The sequence below is a fragment of the Tamandua tetradactyla genome, chromosome 2 (genome assembly GCF_023851605.1).
Source record: "Tamandua tetradactyla isolate mTamTet1 chromosome 2, mTamTet1.pri, whole genome shotgun sequence".
NCBI lineage: Eukaryota > Metazoa > Chordata > Mammalia > Pilosa > Myrmecophagidae > Tamandua > Tamandua tetradactyla.
Window position 1 is genome coordinate 81,600,446 of NC_135328.1, and position 21,987 is coordinate 81,622,432.

Genomic DNA, 21,987 nt, shown 5'->3' on the forward strand with positions numbered 1-21,987 from the left:
GCTTACATCTGATGTTCAAAAATGACATTTGAAGTCTAGAAGCCAGAGGACAAGGATTCTGACCCCAGCTCTGTTACTGATGAGTATGTAATCTGACCAAGCACCTATCCAGGCCTCAGCTTTTTCAGCTCTAACACAGATAATTGGGCTAGTCATTTCTAGCACCTTCAAACTGAGGGTAAGCACAGTGATTCTATAACTTCATATTACATTAGCCAAAACAGAAGTTATTTCAGTAAAAAAAAAAAAAAGAGAGAGAGATAAGAGTGATATTTGACTCTGTCAAAGAAAAAATTACACCAATCTCTGTACTTTACTTGTACACAATTACTCCTCCTCCAGAGATCCCAGTTTACTCACCACTTATAGGAAATCAATCACAAGCCCCTGGGCAAAGACGACTGTGATATCAAAGATGTGGATGGACTCATTCGTTTTCCCTACTTATAAGTTCATGTAGCATTGGGTACACTGGGTATTTGTGCTTAAATATTACAAAGAAATGGGGAAGAAAACAGATATGGCTACCCAAGACATACTTTCAAAAATGTCCACATAAAAATATATTTTTAAAAGCCTTTTAAATCATACTGCCATTGCAATAACTAAACTATTCATTGCTAAATAAAAGAATGACCTAGAAACACCTGCTATACTGTAGAATTCAGCATAAAACTGATCTTTTGAACACACAGAAGTGTTTACTTACTAAAATGCCAAATGGCTCTCTTTATAAGGCGTTTCTTCTAAAAGTGCCAAAGCATTGACCCCAAAGGCAATTGTGAAGTTGGAAAGTGAATATTTTGTGTAGATAAAATGAATTCCTTAAAGATTTTTTAACAGAACAGCAGGAAAAGACAACTAAATTTTAAAAGAAGAAAATCCAAGAGAAAAAAAATTCTAACCTTCTAGCTAAGAAAAACTAATTACAGCATATGTAAAAATTCTGTAAATAGAAGTTCTAGGGAATTTTCCAATATATATCAAATTCTATATCTTTTATTCATCTAATATGCAGTCTTACTTTTTCCCAAATACAATAATTTAAAAACCAAGAAACTTGAACATGTAGTTACAACCACAAATGAGTTAGGAAATCAGAAGAGGCTTCATAAATATTCTATGCTTTTTCCTTTTATAAGCAGTTAAAGATTGCTTTTCAATTTTTCAAATAGTTTGAGCTGTTAAAATCTTATTAAATGTAACTAACCAAATGTAATATTAAGGCAATAAAGTCTTTCCCCCTCCGCATTTTGCCAAGTGATCGAGCTCATCCTCAGGGATAATTCACTGGGTCACCATTATATCCTTTTTGCTTGGACTGTGATAAACCAAGCATGATAATTATCCATTTGACATGAAAAAGAAAAAAATCCCAAGACCCAAAATCAATTCACACATGTTGAACCCAACCACAGTGCTGTAGACATGCTGACTTTACAATAGTCAGGCTTCTAGTTTCCTTTACTTTAATGATTATCTGATGTGTAGAGCAATTCCAGCCCCTTCATGTGGACACAATTTAAATCCTAGCCTATAATAAGGGTGGAAAGAATGTTTCCTTACTCTCTTGGCATTAACATTAATATTTATTGGAGTAATGAATACAATATGCAGGAAGACTCAGATAAACTAGTTTCACACTAGCTAGAGTTGTTCTATATTCCAAGGGTAAAAGACAAAATAAGCAACCATTCCATTTACACAGGCTCATACAGATTGTGAAAGTTTTATTAACTTTTAAGAAGTTGTTAATAAATACAAATGGATAGACAACTCTCCAGAGCATTCCAATGAAAAGTGTTAATTTTGTGGACCTTCTATTTTTCTAAATTTCTATTAACATCCTTTGATTATGAAGAGTAAGAAAACTTTCTATTAAAGCAAATATTTTGTTTTACAATTAAGGAATCTAAGACTTAAAGACACTAAGCAGTGTGGCTTGTCCATCATGGTCGCAGTTTGTAAATAGAAGAACCAAGATCCAAGTCCAAGTCTTCTTAATTGCAAAAATTATATTCTTTCCACCACACCAAGCTACTGAAGCAGTGAAATAAAAAATAATTTTGTCATTGGCAAACAGACAAACCTTGAAAGGACTGCTAGGAACATATGTGCGTGAGATGTGATTACCTGTAACAATTAAAATTGGCTGTAGAAGTGATAGATGGATTAAACTATATTACTTCCCTCACAAAACAGGATAAAACAAAAGTAGTGGAGTCACGGATTTTGCAGCCATCTTGAATATTTCCAAATACTCAGAACAATTTTTTAAATTAAATCAAGCCAAAGTAAAAATAGCCACTTGATGTATGTAAGTGTATAAAAACAAGATTAGCGAAAGGTCTTTCATGGACAGTCATCTCGTCTCAGGTAATACCTCAGTATCCTTATGGAAAGCCTGGGAGAGCTTCTGGAGTTCACTTTCAGACTGGACTGCTCGTGCCTTTTCTTTCTCCCAACAGTGCAGCACATTTTGTAGTTCCATTTTTAAGGTACTTATTAAAGCCTCTCTGTCTGCACATTTAGTACGTAAATGACTTAACTCTTTATTGGCATCAGCCAGCTTATCTTGAAGGTCCTGTCAGAGACACCAAACACAGGGATTGTAGGAAGAATGGGCAAGAAGGGGGATGGGGGGTGGGGAGGGGTGAATATAAAATACATAAAGGGTTTCAAAACTTTAACATAAAGACATCTTAAAAGCAAGTATTTGCTTATAATGGTATAAGTATTATATTGAATCGTATTTGCCAAGTACATACTTTAGCTCAAAAATTAGAAAATGTGTTACCTTTTAAGACTTACATAAAAATGTTAATAAGTTGTTCTGTTCCAAAAAGATTTTAAAAGGGAGTTTTCCTTTCAACTATTATGAAAAATAACTTGGTAGCTCAATAACTTTACATAACATTTAAACAACATTTTAAAATATTCTCTTACATGTAATATAAGAATGTTTACTTTTTAATGTCACTCCAAATACTAATAGAAATCTCAAATAAGCAGCATAAAAATCTGCTGAATTATTTATTACTTAAGCTTAACAAATTCTATTGACGTGTATCCATGACAAACTCAACATAAATCAACACAATAAAATTCCAACAATACTAAGCAACTCTTAAGTTGTCACAGTATAATTCTGCAAAGACGTAGTACATAAAACCAGTCCAGAAAATAAACTGTTGTCTCGGACTATGACCAGGTGTGGTCTCAGCCATTACCAGGAATGATGTACTAAAACAATAACACTACCCTAAAATTAATAAAAAGTGACTCCAAATACTGATATGCATATGTAAAATATTTCTAAGATGTATCAAAGCTGGAAATTAAATCTTAAGTTATTTTTTTAATTTATGATATTATAACTAAATCTAAGAAATGAATTTTTCCTTTAACCAAAACACTTTGCCATCAAGCGTCATTTAAAAAATTCTTGTTATTTTTACCAGCAATAAAAAATTACAATTGTATCCAAATATATTTAAGAAAAATAGAAAATACATTTTCTGATATGTCTCTAAAAATATAGTTCTTGGATATCTGTTTCTTAACACAAGAAAAAAAGTTATTCTAAATCATAATACCTTTATATTTTTAGTATGTGACTCTATCTTCTGTTTGGTAGAATTAAGTTCACTAGATGTCTTTTCCTTAGCATCATTCATGCTATTAAGCTGTAGAAATGAAACATAAGTAACTTTTTTATATTTCTTAAGGAAGTGTAACTCAAAAGCTAACATTTAAATGTTTTTTACACAATTACTTATTTTTCAATAATAATGTCTTAAATTATTTCTTTTATTTAACTGTTATGTAGCTGCTATCACATTCCATGGCTAAAAATGAAAAGAAAGCACTCAAGCTTAAAATGTCAGTGATGTTATTGTTCTATTACTAGATGTCTGAGTAAGGGGTTTCATTCTTACTATAAACAAATATAACCTTAATCTTAAAGTCCTACTAGACACCAAAATGCCAGAAGCAGTGGCATCTATAGGAAAGAAAAAAGGACAGAAGACTATTCTTTCTATATATCATGAGGGTATTCACTAGTCTCTCACTCCATATGACAACTTCAGGGTCGGTCACATGCAGTCCTACTGGGAAGGCTTGTGGCAGGTCATCAGTTGGTCCTGCACCGCTTGTGATTTATTTTCTTTGACAGTTCATTCTTCTTTCTGTCAGACTGCTCTTTCTGCTTTCTTTGCAGCCACCCCCTTGGTTTCCCCACTGCTGTCTCTGGCACTGGCTCACAACAAAGCGCATTACTAAGCCAAAGCCTGCTGAGTCGACTTTTCAACTGTGCTGAGGATCATGTGACATTCATCCTCCCAAATAACAATTCGCTGTGGGTAATATGTTTCCTAGTTATCCTGCAGCTTCCAGACCTAGGCCTCAGAAGAGTTTCATAAACTACTAACAATACAGGTTGTCTTGGCTCACTGGGAAAGACTTAGCAAGATTTGTTCTTTATAGAAATTTAATAATTTCAATGGTCATTTTCTTCTGTGCCTTTTGAACAACCACAGAGGGTATTAAGAAAACTCACTTTTCCTTCCTTGTTCACTTTAGTAAACTAACATAAAAAAAAAAACCTTTTTTCGAGTGTGAAATTGAAAGGTTCTATGGCCTTTGTCTTATATGAAAGGGAGAAAAAACAAGCTATGTGGTTTGTCTTTTGTTCAAATAATCTGTTCATTGTTTCATTAACTGTATTTAACACAATTGCTTCATAGGCTCTAATTTGACAAGATGCAATTAAACACACTTTTTAATTTTTAAGGTGCAAATTCATAAAACATTTAATACCCAAGAAAATTATCAATCCACACAATAAATAACATAAATGAGATGATAAATAGAATAATGAGATTTTTTCAATCAGCAAACTAAATGGTCCCAGGCTATATGAAAAGGATATTTGTTTTGAAAAACCTCTAACACTTTATTCCCTTTAGAGAATGAAAACTGATTTTGTTTTTCTTTAATGACCTTTTAAGATTCTTTAAGACTCACAATTTCTATAAATCTTAAACTAAAAGTTACAAAACCTAGACTATTGCAAATGCCATAAAAACATATTAACATTTAAATACAACTTAAATATTAACTTAAATAACCTGCATAGATTTTTTTTAGAAAATTAAAATGGATAAACTATGAAGACCAAGAAGTGATAGAGTTTTTTTAACTTTGAAAATAATAATGTGGCTGAAAGAGATACAAAAAGATAAGTGATTTGTGACTTGAGCCACTATTAAAGGAAGAACAGTGACAATTTTTTATTTTTTGTATCTATGAAGCTGTCAATCCAACATTTCCAATCTTTCTGACCTTTGTAGCAAACAAGGGATACATACTGCTATAGGCCGAAGGCTATATGTGTGGAGCCAAACAGTGCAAGTTACCTCATTAGATGCATCTTCCAGCTTGTTCTGGTAATCTGTCAAGGTATGCCTCAAAGTCTCAAGGACAACAGAGAAGCTGGGAGGTTTATCTTTGTCCTTGTGGGTGCCTAGAGAAAAATACAGGATGAAAATAAAGCCCTTAAAATCGCAAGGATACAAAAACTAAGCAAAAAGTAATAAAGATATTATAATTAAGTAGAGCTGAAAAGACATTCCAAAACAGTGAGTAGAATTTTATTCTCCAAAGTATACATGCTGTTGCATAGCCAAATATTAATAGCCTTTCTAAACAAGTGGCCAAATTATAGTTAATAATATACTGAGTTGAAATGAATGACTCTCTATATTAAGGAGGTCCACACGTAGTCAGTAGTTAGTTCTTTTTACCTGTTTGCTTGTTTGTTTCCTACTACTAAAAAACTGAACTGTTTGTATGCACCTGTTTCCAACACTTAACAACATGGTCTATACAAACATTGTGTCAGGAATTTACACACATTTAATTTGATCCTTGTGTTTCTGATCAGTCAGGACTTTTATAATATACTATTTTGCTTAAATAATAACTTCTGAAGCCAGGAGGACATGCTTTTCTGTCAAGCTTGGTAGTTTTCTTCAATACTTAAAATTCTCAGGTTACAGTTCAAAATACATAATAAAAATGCTATTTTTCAACACAGGCTCACATCATGTTTCAATTAAAACCCTTAAAACTGATACTCATTGTAAAAAAATATATGTACTTCTATATGATGCCCTCAAACAATTTTAATTTAGTTGGAACATAACTTAATTGTGCTACTCAGGGTCACATGGTCAAATATAGTTTGAAATATTAATCCAAAATAATCAAAAGTTTAGTTTTCAAAACTACTTTAAATTGATCACTTTTTGCACTGTTCTTCAAATGTTAAACAAGTAGCAAATTTGGTTTTATTGAAAACATTCTTCTTTTCCTATAATTTCTCCCCATCCCATTTTATAATCTAAATATTTCAACAAACAAGCAAGAAAAAAGAGACATGTTTAATAAAGGTAATTTTTAAAAGAAGCATTCACAAGATATGTATTATTATTCATTCATTCAACAAATTTACTGAATCCCTATTATGTACTAATCCTAGGTACTAGGCATACAGAAGTGAACAAGATTGGTCTAGTATCTGCCGTCACAGAACTTCCCTCCACCCCCCCCCCACCCCCATCTAATGGCAAGGATAGAGACAATAAGCAAATAATTACATGATATCATTCATCCATTCTTCAAGTATTCAATCACTGGAACTTTTGGGGGTATGAGGGAGAGAAGACAATAATAAAGGAAAGAAAGAAGAGAGAAAGGAAGGAAGAAGAAAAATTAAAGGCTATGATGGACCAATTTTATTCATCTTAAAATATGGTGATATTCAGTATTTTACTGTTGGTAAAATGTTATTAATAATTTTACAACATTTTTCAAAATATAATTTTAAAACTATCTTAAGTTTGGGTACGACACAGACATTCCTACACAGAGGATGAGTATTTAACTTAAAAACCAAAACTGATGTGGAAACCACACATATCCAAGTTAGGGAGGGAAGAAAAAAAAGTGCTCTGAGCCATGAAAATGGAGGAGACCATGCTCTCTGAAATGACTAGGAATCGGAAAGACAACTCATTAAAAATTGTTTTAAAGGTCTTACCAAACATATTATGTAAAAATTGCTCTCTTGCATAAGATAAAAAATGTATGTATAATTATTTTTTTTTTGCTACTACACAAGTAGGCTGTGAATAAATTATTCAAATATACTCAGGAAATACACTAGCTTTTACAATAAGGGAGAACATTTCCTCTTAGAAATTCAGAAGAATAAAATCATCTTAATGTAAGTGTTAAGGGGTAAGGGGACAAATGCCCTCTTCCTGTTAACCCATGAACATTCTTTTATTCTATACAAAATAAATTTTCTTGCCTGAAAATGTTTATACATAAAATTCAGTTGACATACCAAATATGCTTTACGTTCCCATCCACATCCATTACATAAAGAAACAGTTGAGGTCCTTTAAAATAATAAAATTTTTTTTAATTTAAAAAAGGTCACTCTGGGCTATGGTGGCTCAGCAGGCAGTGTTCTCGCCTGCCATGCCACAGACCTGGGTTCAATTCCCAGTGCCTGCCCATGCAAAAAAAAGGTCACTCTGGATCTAGAACCTCCTTACCTGATTTGATGATTTGATTTAAACTAATAATATTTAATCACTGTACTATGGCTCCAAAACAAATGGCTATTAAAGCTATCTTCCCAGATGAAGATTTAAAAGCTCACAGATAAAGAGCAGTAAAAACTGTTTGAACAGTAGTCATAATTAGTTTTTCAAAGTTAGTCAAAAACAAAAGACAGCATTTCTCAGGAACAACTTTAACAACAACTAAAAATTTTCTAAGTCTCTCTCTCCCTTTTCCTAAACCACGTGTGTCTCTCTACATGAATTCCCACCTACACTTTCAGCCTATTCTCTCTCCCTCTCAATCTTAAGTAGGTTTAATTCTGAATTTAAGTAAATTTTTCATGTGAATTAGTCCCCAATAGGAGAAACTGAGGAGAAGTTTCTAGGTACTCTGTTTAAATGTTTCATTTCAGATAAGCATAAAAACTAAATATTTTTACATGATTCCTATAAAACACTATTTTCCAAGTTCATGTTATAACCTCAGTAACCTACAGTAGAAAACTAGAAACAGTGAGTTGTAATAACGAAATAAGTCTATCTCCTCCACCTTCTCAAACATCTCAGCTATTTCAGTCTCCTAGAAAAACCAAAAAGGGAAAAAATTATCGAGAAATATTATAAGACAAAAGAACAGGCTAACATGTTTTTCAATAGGTATCTGTCATAGAACTTGAGTGATCATGTATATCCTCAAATAGAAAAAAACTGTTCAATGTTTGATTTCTGGTCATCTAGTAAAAAACAGAAAACAATGTTAAAAAGAGTTTTATTTCACCTACGAAATCCAAATATTATTTATATAATATATAAATTTATATAATTTATATAATATATAAAAATATAATCCCTTTTTCATTCTAAAAGCACAAACTATAAACATATTTGTTGGTGGCTATTTTTTACAAATTCTGACCATATTCTGTATATTAACTCATCTACATCACTGAGGTCAAAATAAATATCTTCATTATTGTGCAAACTCTGGTGCCAATCTAGAATTTTAAGGAAAATGGCATATAGCTTTTTTAACATATGGATAAGATATATTATGTAAGTCCTGCTCACCCACCCTCAGAGGGTCCAAAAAACACTCCCTTCACCAGGCTTAGGAAATACCTTGGTGCATTAATTTGCTAAAGCTGTCAGAATGCAATATAGTAGAAATGGAATGGTTTTTATAAAGGCAATTTATTAAGTTTCAAGTTCACAATTCTAAGGTCATAAATATGTCCAAACTAAGGCATCCAGAGAAAGATGCCTTGACTCAAGAAAGGCTGATGCCCGTCTTATGGGAAGGCACGCGGTTGACATCTGCTGGTCCTTGTTCTTGGTTCCACTGCTTCCAGCTTCTGATGCCAGTGGCTCCCTCTCTAAACATCTGTGGACCTTCACTAAGCTCCTCCAGGACACAACTCTGGGTTCTGGCTTACTTAGCATCTCATGGGCAGGTAACATCTGCTGGGTTCTGCCCATGTCTAGGCATCTGTTCTCTATGTCAGCACTCCAAGTATCTCTAAACATTCATGCCTCGGTCAGCATCGAAGCAACTGTTCTCCAAGTATCTGCATCTGAGTTTCTTCAAAAAGTTCCCCCTTTTACAGGACTTCAGTAAACTAATCAAGACCATTTTGAATGGGTGGAGTCACATCTCCATCGAATCAAAAGACCATACCCACAATTGGGTGTGTCACATCTCCACGGAAACAGTCCAATCAATGGGTCTGGCCCCACAAGACTGGATCAGGGTTAAAACATGGCTTTTCTGGGTGCACAATAGTTTCAAACTGTTACAACCCAGCACCCTTGATGAGTTGTGTGTGGCTGGAAGACCAAGAATAGCAGTAAGAAATGGTACCATCAAGCTCAGTTCCATGAATTTAACAGTAATAATGGGATCTTAGGTGGCACAGGCCAAATAGTAGCACTTACCTGCCAAAGATAAAGTGGACATGATTACCATAATGGGCAGTGAAACCAATATGATCATCAAAATAATTTCACCCATAGAGATATCTGGCATTGGCTAATTGATCATGATATTCCTAACACTAAAATGATGGGCAGCCTACTTAATCTTATCTTATTTGTATTAAGTAGAAAAACTGTATTCTGACTATCAGAAGTCAGACTTAACTCCACACAAGAGAGTAGTGGCTCTCAACCAATTCTCAGATTTGAACAACTTCATGGGTTCAGGCCTGTTGAATGAAGAAGTTGGGTCATCTTGAAAAAGGACCCTGTGTCAAGAAATCATACTAAAATCCTCCTCTTAGCCTTCCTCCAAAAGACACGTGACCATTTGCAAGGATGACCATGTACTGGGGAATGGGAATTAACTAAATTATCCAGGATAACTGGACAATGGATCTGAACAAACACTAATTGCTAGAGACATAAAATGCCATTTAGTTCACCAGTCAAAGTAGGAGCTTACATAAGTCAGATGAATAGCTGATTTGGGGCTAAGTTTATCTCCAGTGGGCCCATTAGGTATCTGAATGATTTTTCCCTAGATTGTATTATAGAATTAGAATAAACAAACACAGCAATGGGTAAAATCTCTGCAATGGTTACCTTACCAAAGGAATGAGCGATATTATGGAGGAAAAAACAAGTAGAAAGTTAGTATAAGATTACTTACAAAATAGTAAATCAAAAGTAATACCACATTCCAAGACTTCCTGGAAGATGGCAGCTTAGTAAGATGCGCGGATCTTAGTTTCTTCTCCAGGGCACCTACTAGGGGAGTAGAAACGATACAGAAAGCGCCCAAAGCCACAACAGAGATAAAAAAGACAGAGTACCCCATCCTGGAACGGCTGGCTGGCTGAGAGAAGCAGCTCGGGTGAGATCGCCGAGGCGCGCGGGCCTTACCGGGCGGGGTGGCAAGCGGCCGGAGTTACTCCCTTCCCCCTATCCCGGGCCGGCTGGGAGAATTGGAGAGGTGGTCCCCTGAAACCAAGGCGACTGGCGCCCACACCACGCGCAGCCCCCGGACCAACTGAGAGAATTGGATCGGAAACCCCCAGGCCGCGGAGAACGGTGACCCCGTGACTCCCGGGGAACGTGCACTCTCTCGGGCGGGCCGCTGCCGCTGGCGCCCTCCCGCCACGCTTGTTGCCCAGGGCCGACTAGGAAATTCGGACGGGCTCTTTTCCTGGCTGCGGCGACCAGCAACCCTCCCTGCGTTCGGACCCCGGGCCGGCTCAAGCCGCTTCGGCTAGCGAACCCCCAGGACGGCGAGAGTTTTCCAAAGTTTAAGGTCCCACAGCACCTTTTACTGGTGGGACCCGCAGACAAACGTGTGCCACGAGCGCCACCTACTGGGCAGGATAAGAAAAACAGAACCCAGAGATTTCACAGAAAAATATTACAACCTTGCTGGGTCCAACACCAAGAGAAATCTGAATAAATGCCCAGACGCCAGCAGCAGAAGATAACTGTCCACGCTCAAAAGATTGAGAATATGGCTCAGTCAAAGGAACAAACCAATAGCTCAAATGAGACACAAGAGCTGAGACAACTAATGCTGAATATACGAACAGAAATGGAAAACCTCTTCAAAAATGAAATCGATAAATTGAGGGAGGACATGAAGAGGACATGGGCTGAACATAAAGAAGAAATAGAAAAACTGAAAAAACAAATTGCAGAACTTATGGAAGTGAAGGATAAAGTAGCAAACATAGAAAAAATAATGGATAGCTACAATGATAGATTTAAAGAGACAGAAGATAGAATTAGTGATTTGGAGGATGGAACATCTGAATTCCAAAAAGAAACAGGAACTATAGGGAAAAGAATGGAAAAATTTGAACAGGGTATCAGGGAACTCAAGGACAATATGAACCGCACAAATATACGTGTTGTGGGTGTCCCAGAAGGAGAAGAGAAGGGAAAAGGAGGAGAAAAACTAATGGAAGAAATTATCACTGAAAATTTCCCAACTCTTATGAAAGACCTAAAATTACAGATCCAAGAAGTGCAGCGCACCCCAAAGAGATTAGACCCAAATAGGCGTTCTCCAAGACACTTACTAGTTAGAATGTCAGAGGTCAAAGAGAAAGAGAAGATCTTGAAAGCAGCAAGAGAAAAACAATCCATTACATACAAGGGAAACCCAATAAGACTTTGTGTAGATTTCTCAGCAGAAACCATGGAAGCTAGAAGACAGTGGGATGATATATTTAAAATCCTAAAAGAGAAAAACTGCCAACCAAGACTCCTATATCCAGCAAAATTATCCTTCAAAAATGAGGGAGAAATTAAAACATTCTCAGACAAAAAGTCACTGAAAGAATTTGTGACCAAGAGACCAGCTCTGCAAGAAATACTAAAGGGAGCACTAGAGTCAGATACAAAAAGACAGAAGAGAGAGATATGGAAAAGAGTGTAGAAAGAAGGAAAATCAGATATGATATATATAATACAAAAGGCAAAATGGTAGAGGAAAATATTATCCAAACAGTAATAACACTAAATGTCAATGGACTGAATTCCCCAATCAAAAGACATAGATTGGCAGAATGGATTAAAAAACAGGATCCTTCTATATGCTGTCTACAGGAAACACATCTTAGACCCAAAGATAAACATAGGTTGAAAGTGAAAGGTTGGGAAAAGATATTTCATGCAAATAACAACCAGAAAAGAGCAGGAGTGGCTATACTAATATCCAACAAATTAGACTTCAAATGTAAAACAGTTAAAAGAGACAAAGAAGGACACTATATACTAATAAAAGGAACAATTAAACAAGAAGACATAACAATCATAAATATTTACGCACCGAATCAGAATGCCCCAAAATACGTGAGGAATATACTGCAAACACTGAAAAGGGAAATAGACTCATATACCATAATAGGTGGAGACTTCAACTCACCACTCTCATCAAGGGACAGAACATCTAGACAGAGGATCAACAAAGAAATAGAGAATCTGAATATTACTATAAATGAACTAGACTTAATAGACATTTATAGGACATTACATCCCACAACAGCAGGATACACCTTTTTCTCAAGTGCTCATGGATCATTCTCAAAGATAGACCATATTCTGGGTCACAAAGCAAGTCTTAACAAATTTAAAAAGATTGAAATCTTACACAACAATTTCTCGGACCATAAAGGAATGATGTTGGAAATCAATAATAGGCAGAGTGCCAGAAAATTCACAAATACGTGGAGGCTCAACAACACACTCCTAAACAACGACTGGGTCAAAGAAGAAATTGCAAGAGAAATTAGGAAATACCTCGAGGCAAATGAAAATGAAAACACAACATATCAAAACTTATGGGACGCAGCAAAGGCAGTGCTAAGAGGGAAATTTATTGCTCTAAATGCCTATATCAGAAAAGAAGAAAAGGCAAAAATTCAGGAATTAACTATCCATTTGGAAGAACTGGAGAAAGAACAGCAAGCTAACCCCAGAGCAAGCAAAAGGAAAGAAATAACAAAGATTAGAGCACAAATAAATGAAATTGAAAACATGAAAACAATAGAGAAAATCAATAAGGCCAGAAGTTGGTTCTATGAGAAAATCAATAAGATTGATGGGCCCTTAGCAAGATTGACAAAAAGAAGAAGAGAGAGGATGCAAATAAATAAGATCAGAAATGGAAGAGGAGACATAACTACTGACCTCACAGAAATAAAGGAGGTAATAACAGGATACTATGAACAACTTTACGCTAATAAATACAACAATTTAGAGGAAATGGACGGGTTCCTGGAAAGACATGAACAACCAACTTTGACTCAAGAAGACATAGATGACCTCAACAAACCAATCACAAGTAAAGAAATTGAATTAGTCATTCAAAAGCTTCCTAAAAAGAAAAGTCCAGGACCAGATGGCTTCACATGTGAATTCTACCAAACGTTCCAGAAAGAATTAGTACCAATTCTCTTCAAACTTTTCAAAAAAATCGAAGTGGAGGGAAAACTACCTAATTCATTCTATGAAGCCAACATCACCCTCATACCAAAACCAGGCAAAGATATTACAAAAAAAGAAAACTACAGACCAATCTCTCTAATGAATACAGATGCAAAAATCCTCAATAAAATTCTAGCAAATCGTATCCAACAACACATTAAAAGAATTATACATCATGACCAAGTAGGATTCATCCCAGGTATGCAAGGATGGTTCAACATAAGAAAATCAATTAATGTAATACACCATATCAACAAATCAAAGCAGAAAAATCACATGATCATCTCAATTGATGCAGAGAAGGCATTCGACAAGATTCAACATCCTTTCCTGTTGAAAACACTTCAAAAGATAGGAATACAAGGGAACTTCCTTAAAATGATAGAGGGAATATATGAAAAACCCACAGCTAAAATCATCTTCAATGGGGAAAAATTGAAAACTTTCCCCCTAAGATCAGGAACAAGACAAGGATGTCCACTATCACCACTATTATTCAACATTGTGTTGGAGGTTCTAGCCAGAGCAATTAGACAAGAAAAAGAAATACAAGGCATCAAAATTGGAAAGGAAGAAGTAAAACTATCACTGTTTGCAGACGATATGATACTATACGTCGAAAACCCGGAAAAATCCACAACAAAACTACTAGAGCTAAGAAATGAGTACAGCAAAGTAGCAGGTTACAAGATCAACATTCAAAAATCTGTAGCATTTCTATACACTAGTAATGAACAAGCTGAGGGGGAAATCAAGAAACGAATCCCATTTACAATTGCAACTAAAAGAATAAAATACCTAGGAATAAATTTAACTAAAGAGACAAAAAACCTATATAAAGAAAACTACAAAAAACTGCTAAAAGAAATCACAGAAGACCTAAATAGATGGAAGGGCATACCGTGTTCATGGATTGGAAGACTAAATATAGTTAAGATGTCAATCCTACCTAAATTGATTTACAGATTCAATGCAATACCAATCAAAATCCCAACAACTTATTTTTCAGAAATAGAAAAACCAATAAGCAAATTTATCTGGAAGGGCAGGGTGCCCCGAATTGCTAAAAACATCTTGAGGAAAAAAAACGAAGCTGGAGGTCTCGCGCTGCCTGACTTTAAGGCATATTATTAAGCCACAGTGGTCAAAACAGCATGGTATTGGCATAAAGATAGATATATCGACCAATGGAATCGAATAGAGTGCTCAGATATAGACCCTCTCATCTATGGACATTTGATCTTTGATAAGGCAGTCAAGCCAACTCACCTTGGACAGAGCAGTCTCTTCAATAAATGGTGCCTAGAGAACTGGATATCCATATGCAAAAGAATGAAAGAAGACCCGTATCTCACACCCTATACAAAAGTTAACTCAAAATGGATCAAAGATCTAAACATTAGGTCTAAGACCATAAAACAGTTAGAGGAAAATGTTGGGAGATATCTTATGGATCTTACAACTGGAGGCGGTTTTATGGACCTTAAACCTAAAGCAAGAGCACTGAAGAAGGAAATAAATAAATGGGAACTCCTCAAAATTAAACACTTTTGTGCATCAAAGAACTTCATCAAGAAAGTAGAAAGACAGCCTTCACAATGGGAGACAATATTTGGAAATGATATATCAGATAAAGGTCTAGTATCCAGAATTTATAAAGAGATTGTTCATCTCAACAACAAAAAGACAGCCAACCCAATTACAAAATGGGAAAAAGACTTGAACAGACACCTCTCAGAAGAGGAAATACGGATGGCCAAGAGGCACATGAAGAGATGCTCAATGTCCCTGGCCATTAGAGAAATGCAAATCAAAACCACAATGAGATATCATCTCACACCCACCAGAATGGCCATTATCAACAAAACAGAAAATGACAAGTGCTGGAGAGGATGCGGAGAAAGAGGCACACTTATCCACTGTTGGTGGGAATGTCAAAGGGTGCAACCACTGTGGAAGGCAGTTTGGCGGTTCCTCAAAAACCTGAATATAGAATTGCCATACGACCCAGCAATACCATTGCTAGGTATCTACTCAAAGGACTTAAGGGCAAAGACACAAACGGACATTTGCACACCAATGTTTATAGCAGCGTTATTTACAATTGCAAAGAGATGGAAACAGCCAAAATCTCCATCAACAGAAGAGTGGCTAAACAAACTGTGGTATATACATACGATGGAATATTATGCAGCTTTAAGACAAGATAAACTTATGAACCATGTAATAACATGGATGGACCTAGAGAATATTATGCTGAGTGAATCCAGCCAAAAACTAAAGGACAAATACTGTATGGTCCCACTGATGTGAACGGACATTCGAGAATAAACTTGAAATATGTCATTGGTAACAGAGTTCAGCAGGAGTTAGAAACAGGGTAAGACAATGGGTAATTGAAGCTGAAGGGATACAGACTGTGCAACAGGACTAGATACAAAAACTCAAAAATGGACAGCACAATAATACCTAATTGTAAAGTAATCATGTTAAAACACTGAATGAAGCTGCATCTGAGCTATAGGTTTTTGTTTTGTTTTGTTTTGTTTTGTTTTGATTTTACTATTATTACTTTTATTTTTTTCTCTATATTAACATTCTATATCTTTTTCGGTTATGTTGCTAGTTCTTCTAAACCAATGCAAATGTACTAAGAAATGATGATCATGCATCTATGTGATGATGTTAAGAATTAATGATTGCATGTGTAGAATGGTATGATCTCTAAATGTTGGGTTAATTTCTTTTTTTCCGTTAATTAAAAAAAAAAAAAAAAAGAGAAGGGATAATTGGAGATGAAGGGATACAGACTGTACAACGGGACTGGATATAAAAACTCAGAAATGGACAGCACAATACTACCCAATTGTAATGCAATTATGTTAAAACACTGAATGAAGCTGCATGTGAGGTATAGGTTTTTTGTTTTTGTTTTTTTTGTTTTTTTTTTCTTTCTATTATTGTTTTAATTCTTATTCTGTCGTCTTTTTATTTCTTTTTCTAAATTGATGCAAATGTACTAAGAAATGATGAATATGCAACTATGTGATGTTATTAAGAATTACTGATTGTACATGTAGATTGGAATGATTTCTAATTGTTTTGTTAATTCTTTTTTTAATTAATAAAAAAAAAAAAAAGTAATACCACATTCCAAGAGGTAATGTAGGGATTAGTGCTTTTGTTAAGGATTTGAACAATAAGGGGGTAGTGATCCTTACCACATTGCCATTGAACTCACCATGTGGCCTGTGTAGAATAAAAATGGATCCTGGACAATGACAGTGAATTACCATAAGTGTAATAGCAGTTACTACAATTATAACTGCAGTTCAAGTAGTTGTTTCGTTGCTGAAGCAAATACAGCACATTTCCTGGCACCTGAAGCTGTTTCTACTATTCCATTTATAAAGATAACCAGAACGTTTCTTTCAACTGACAAAGTCAGCAATATACCTTCACTGTATATATCTGTCCTACCTCAGAGCTATATGAACTCTAGTTCTCTCATAATCTAGTCTGTAGGAATCTTCATCAACTCTTCATTCAAGTATATGTCACATTACACTTAGTTCTGCATTAAGTTGACAATATCACTCAAACTAGATCTGGTGGGCAGAAAGTAACAACTACTCTAGTCCTGTGCAAGACACATGTATGCCAAGAAGTAAAAATAAATTTCATAACCAATAAGAACCTTGCCAGCTTAGTGCCATGTCTAGGGGTTAAGTGGTCTGTGACATGACAAGATATACTTTCAAAGGAGAATACAAACTGTTGTGACTTTCCTGTCACTAAGAAAGAGGTACAATGCCCAGTGAGTATCTTGGAACATTAGAGACAACATACACTTCATTTTAGTGTGTGACTCCTGACCATTTACTAAGTAACTGAGAAGTTGCCAATTCTGAGCAAGGTTCAGAAGAACAAAGATACTGTAACAGGTTCAAATTCTTTGGTCACTTAGGCCATATGATCTATTAGATTTTATGGTGCATGTAGTAGTTGCAACAAGTGGGACCAAGATAATGGAGTGAGTTACTCCAGGACTCCATCCCTCCACAGAAGGTTAAAACAACAAACAAGATCTAGCAGCGCCAACCTTCTCAAAGCTCCAGAAACAGGTAACGGGCTGCAGTAACAGAGAAAGCACTAAATCAAGAAAAAACCAATTTAAAAATAGTAAGATTCGGGCAGTGCAATAGTGGTTCAGTGATAGAATTCTCGCCTCCCATGCCGGAGACCCGGGTTCGATTTCCAGTGCCTGCATGCCCATGCAAAAAAAAGAAGAAAAGTAAGATCATGTAGCACATTTTTGTGCTCCTCCCCCATCCTTCGCCAGCTCAGCATGGAGTTTTCCAGCACTCCCAGTGCAGGCCCCTGGTCCTAGTTCCAGAGGGAAAAGAATGACCCTTAGGTACATCATATTCGGTGCATGCATATCTTTCCATTCTGTCTGGTGGTGGCCTGAAGAACTGAACCAGGAATTCACCAGTTTGCCATTCCAGAATTTGTCCTGCATGCAGGGGCATATCACAGAGCTCTCTTACAAAATGCTGTAGGAGACCAATCAAAGCACAACTGCCTTTTCTTAATCTTCAAATGAAAAGAAATCTAACCACACTTGGAGAGTCTGACAAAAGACTAGATGTGTGGATTATCCTTAGTTCTGTTATGAATCTTTTAACTGCTGATGAAACACCCTTTTCTGATCAATATATGAATGTTACATGGATGTACACAGTTTTATTATATTTACCAGCAATTAGCTAGATATTACAATGCTTTGAACTGAGGGGGTATTGTCTCACAATTCACTTCCTAGATCTCTGGCACACTTAATTAGATAGATTATAGGGGAATGTTATCACTAGGATGAACTGATGCCAAGGCTCTGTCTTGATTCTTACCAGGAATGCAGAGGAGATTTGTTGGAATAATACCTCTAGTCCCTTGGGAAATCGCTGGCCAGGTATATTCTGGGAGTTAAAAGGAGACAGGAATGGAACTGGAGAGACAGTAAGGAGGGGAAGAATATGCTGGCTGTCCCAGAAAGCAGCACCCACACAGTAAAAAGACAGTTTCCCAATTTTAGGGTTAGTATTGACCTTCCATTTCTGATGTAGGGAGGATACAGCGGTGGGAGAACAAACGTCTATCTATATTCAGATAACATACACAAACAATTAGGAACTGATTGCACATTTCACTCCAGTTCTGTTGGTTATCTAGTTTCCCTCTGAGGCAGTCTGACAATTAGTCTGATTTCCATTAGTATAGCATGTTTTCAAGTTTCTGTGTAGTATATCTTTCACATGAAAGTTAGTGTTCACTTTAAAGCTGATCATCATGTTTTCAACTCATAACTAACAACTTAGACATGAAGGCAATGATTAGTAATTATGACAATTTTAAAAATTATTTGAATGTTTTAATATATAATACTATATTCTCTATAATGTTTAAAATTTAAGTGAATTAAGGTTAACAAAAACACAAGATAAACCACAGTATGTTGTTTCACTTCAATCACTTAAAATTTATGAAAGAGTAGGGAAGATAAGGAGAACAATAGTATATTTTAAAACTTTAGGATAAATGAGACTCCATGTCAAGGGAAGCCTAAGAAACGGAGGTACAATTATAAATTATGAAAGGGAGAAACTTGATAAATAAAAAGAAGACAGAAAATGCAGAGAGAAGAGGCTAAGAAGAATATAAAAGACAGTCGGATATGAGTAGCAATTAGTATAAAATTAAAAAGGCATATTCTCACTTTATTGTACCTACAAGTGAAGCAAAATAGAAAAGAAATTATATTTTGACCGAATTTTAACCAAAGTAAAAATTCCTCAGAATATTGCTTACATTCTGACATTTATAAGGCATTCCTTATAATTTGAAAAGACAATAAACAACATATGTTAGCATGTTAATTACCCTATTACAGAAAGTTCAACACTTTCAGTGACAGCACTCCTTTGAATTCATAAGCTGACACTATGAGCATGATAAGTAGGGCAAGTTTGGTTTGGGACATAAAGGAAACAAGGGAGAAAAAACAGGCCACTGACCACAAAAGAGATATGTGTGTTCCTCCTATAGCTATTCTAATTTCTCAGTAACCCATGAACCAAATTGAACAGTAACCAACCAAATGAGTATGACTCCTGAATCATTATATTGATATTTCTTTTAGTTTCCAGTACCTTGGAGCAGCCAGAAGGAAAACATCTAAAATTCTGGAACTGTAACCCATACCAAACTCTGAAATCTGTTCTATAATTAATTATTGTGGTATACTTTGAAATTTATTGCTTTTTTGTATATGTTATTTTTCACAATAAAAAAAAATGTAAAAAAATAAAGGGTAACCAACCATGAGGATCACAAGACCAAATAAAATTCTCAGGAAGTTAGTCCAGGCTTTATGAAAGAAGTAAAAGAGAAGAAAGGAAAGGAAAAGTCCAATTCATTCTACAGATTTTCCTAAGAGCAATCCCTGATGCTGCCCAATTTTGGGATGACATATATATACCTATGCTGGTTTGAAACTATTAAGCACCCAGAAAAGCTATGTTTTAATCCTGATCCAATCATTGGGGCCAGACCTATTGTTTAGGTGGGAAACTTTGACTGGACTGTTTACATGGAGATGTGATACACCCAGTTGTGGGTGTGGCCTTTTGATTAGATGGAGCTGTGACTCCACTCATTCAAGGGGGGGCTTGATTAGTTTACTAGAGTCCTTTAAAAGGGGGGACATTTTAGAGACACCTCAGATGCAGACGCTTGGAGAACAGTTGCTTCAGAGCTGACAGAGACACAGATATTTGGAGATGCTTGAAGTGACAACAAAAAGAGCAGATGCCCAGACACGGGCAGAATCCAGCAGATGTCACCATTCCTTCCCATGAGATGCTAAGCAAGCCAGAACCCAGAGTTGTATCCTGGAGGAGCTAAGTGAAGGCCCACAGATGCTTAGAGAGTAAACCACAGCATCAGAATCTGGAAGCAATGGAACCAGGAGCAAGGACCTGAAAATGCCAGCAACATGGCTTCCTATGTGACAGACATCAGCCTTTCTTGAGTCAAGGTATCTTGCTCCAAGATACCTTAGTTTGGACATATTTATGGCCTAAGAACTGTAAACTTGACACTTAAAAATTCCTTTTATGAAAGCCATTCCATTTTTGGTATATTGCATTCTGACAGCATTTAGCAAACCAAATAAATACCCAAAGATATCAAATAATGTTGCTAATTCCTGGAGTCCTTTAGCTTCTCCAGGTAGAAAGAAAAAAAAGTATCTTTAGAGTATCACAAATAACTTCCTCAAGTAAGAAGGTTGTAGATAGGAGTTGTATCAGTTAACATAAAAGTCAACTGCCCCAAAGAGGATCTAAGACAGCCACAAGAAAAATTTTCTTTCATGAACCTAATGAAGGATAAAATCACATTCCAGATGTTTGCTAACACCCTGAGGCAGAAGTACAATTGTTCTTTCCATTCTGTTTGTGGCAGAATGGATTCAAAATGGGAAAGCATTTCCCACACGATCCTACTATAAGAATTCCACCAGAAAAGAAGTGAGATTAAGCAGCTGAAGTATTTCCATTTTAGTGGAAAGTAGAAAATAGAGACAACAAATAAATGTCACTGAGCAAATAAATTGAGGCTCTCTTCTCTAATGATAGTAAACAATCAAGATGACATTTCTATGATCCATGTACAATTGTACATCTTTCCTACTAAAGGTCAATCTTCTTGGTATTTCCCTTACAGACTGCTAGCCAAAGGGCAGCTATAATTTGGAAAGAGGCTTCATGATTACTTCAATAACCTCAAAAATTAAAATGTAAAGTAGAGCATCAATCTGATATAAATGCTTTCAAATTTTTAGTCATTCATTCAAAAAATATTTACTGAGCATCTACTTTGTGCTAAGCATTATTATAGGTGAATGAAAGAGACAAAGAGTGGAGCAAGTATAGATCAGTGGTAGAATTCTCGCCTACCATTGACCCAGGTTCAATTTGTCTCCCCTCCCCCAAAAATCAACAAATGGTGCTGTGATAACAGGATAGTTAAAGGGAAAAAGAACGAAATGTAAGCCCACCATACAGCATACAAAAAAAAAAGAGACTAAGATTCTTGCCCTTTGGAGCTCAGCTATAAAAAGAAATGAACTATACAGTATGTTAGAAATGTCTGACAACAATACATGCAATTTTAGTTTGTAAGCTGCCAGAATGCAATATACCAGAAACAGAATGGCTTTAAAAAGGGAATTTATTAAGTTGCAAGTTTACGGTTCTAAGGCCATGAAAATGTCTAAATTAAGGCACCAACAAGGGGTTACCTTCACTGAAAAAGACTGATGTCATCCAGAACAGCTCTG

General features: G+C 35.7%; 1 protein-coding gene across 16 annotated transcripts in view; it reads right to left on the bottom strand.

The window, feature by feature from the left end:
- Positions 1-21,987, bottom strand: part of CCDC171 (coiled-coil domain containing 171) — a 576,357-nt gene that overhangs the window by 270,013 nt on the left and 284,357 nt on the right. For all 16 annotated transcript variants that reach the window (XM_077148117.1, XM_077148129.1, XM_077148126.1 and 13 more), the window contains 3 exons: positions 5,421-5,527; positions 3,597-3,686; positions 2,384-2,584 (listed from right to left, as the gene is read on the bottom strand). In XM_077148117.1, coding sequence (XP_077004232.1) covers positions 2,384-2,584; positions 3,597-3,686; positions 5,421-5,527 — 398 coding nt within the window. The remainder of the gene's footprint in view (positions 1-2,383; positions 2,585-3,596; positions 3,687-5,420; positions 5,528-21,987) is intronic.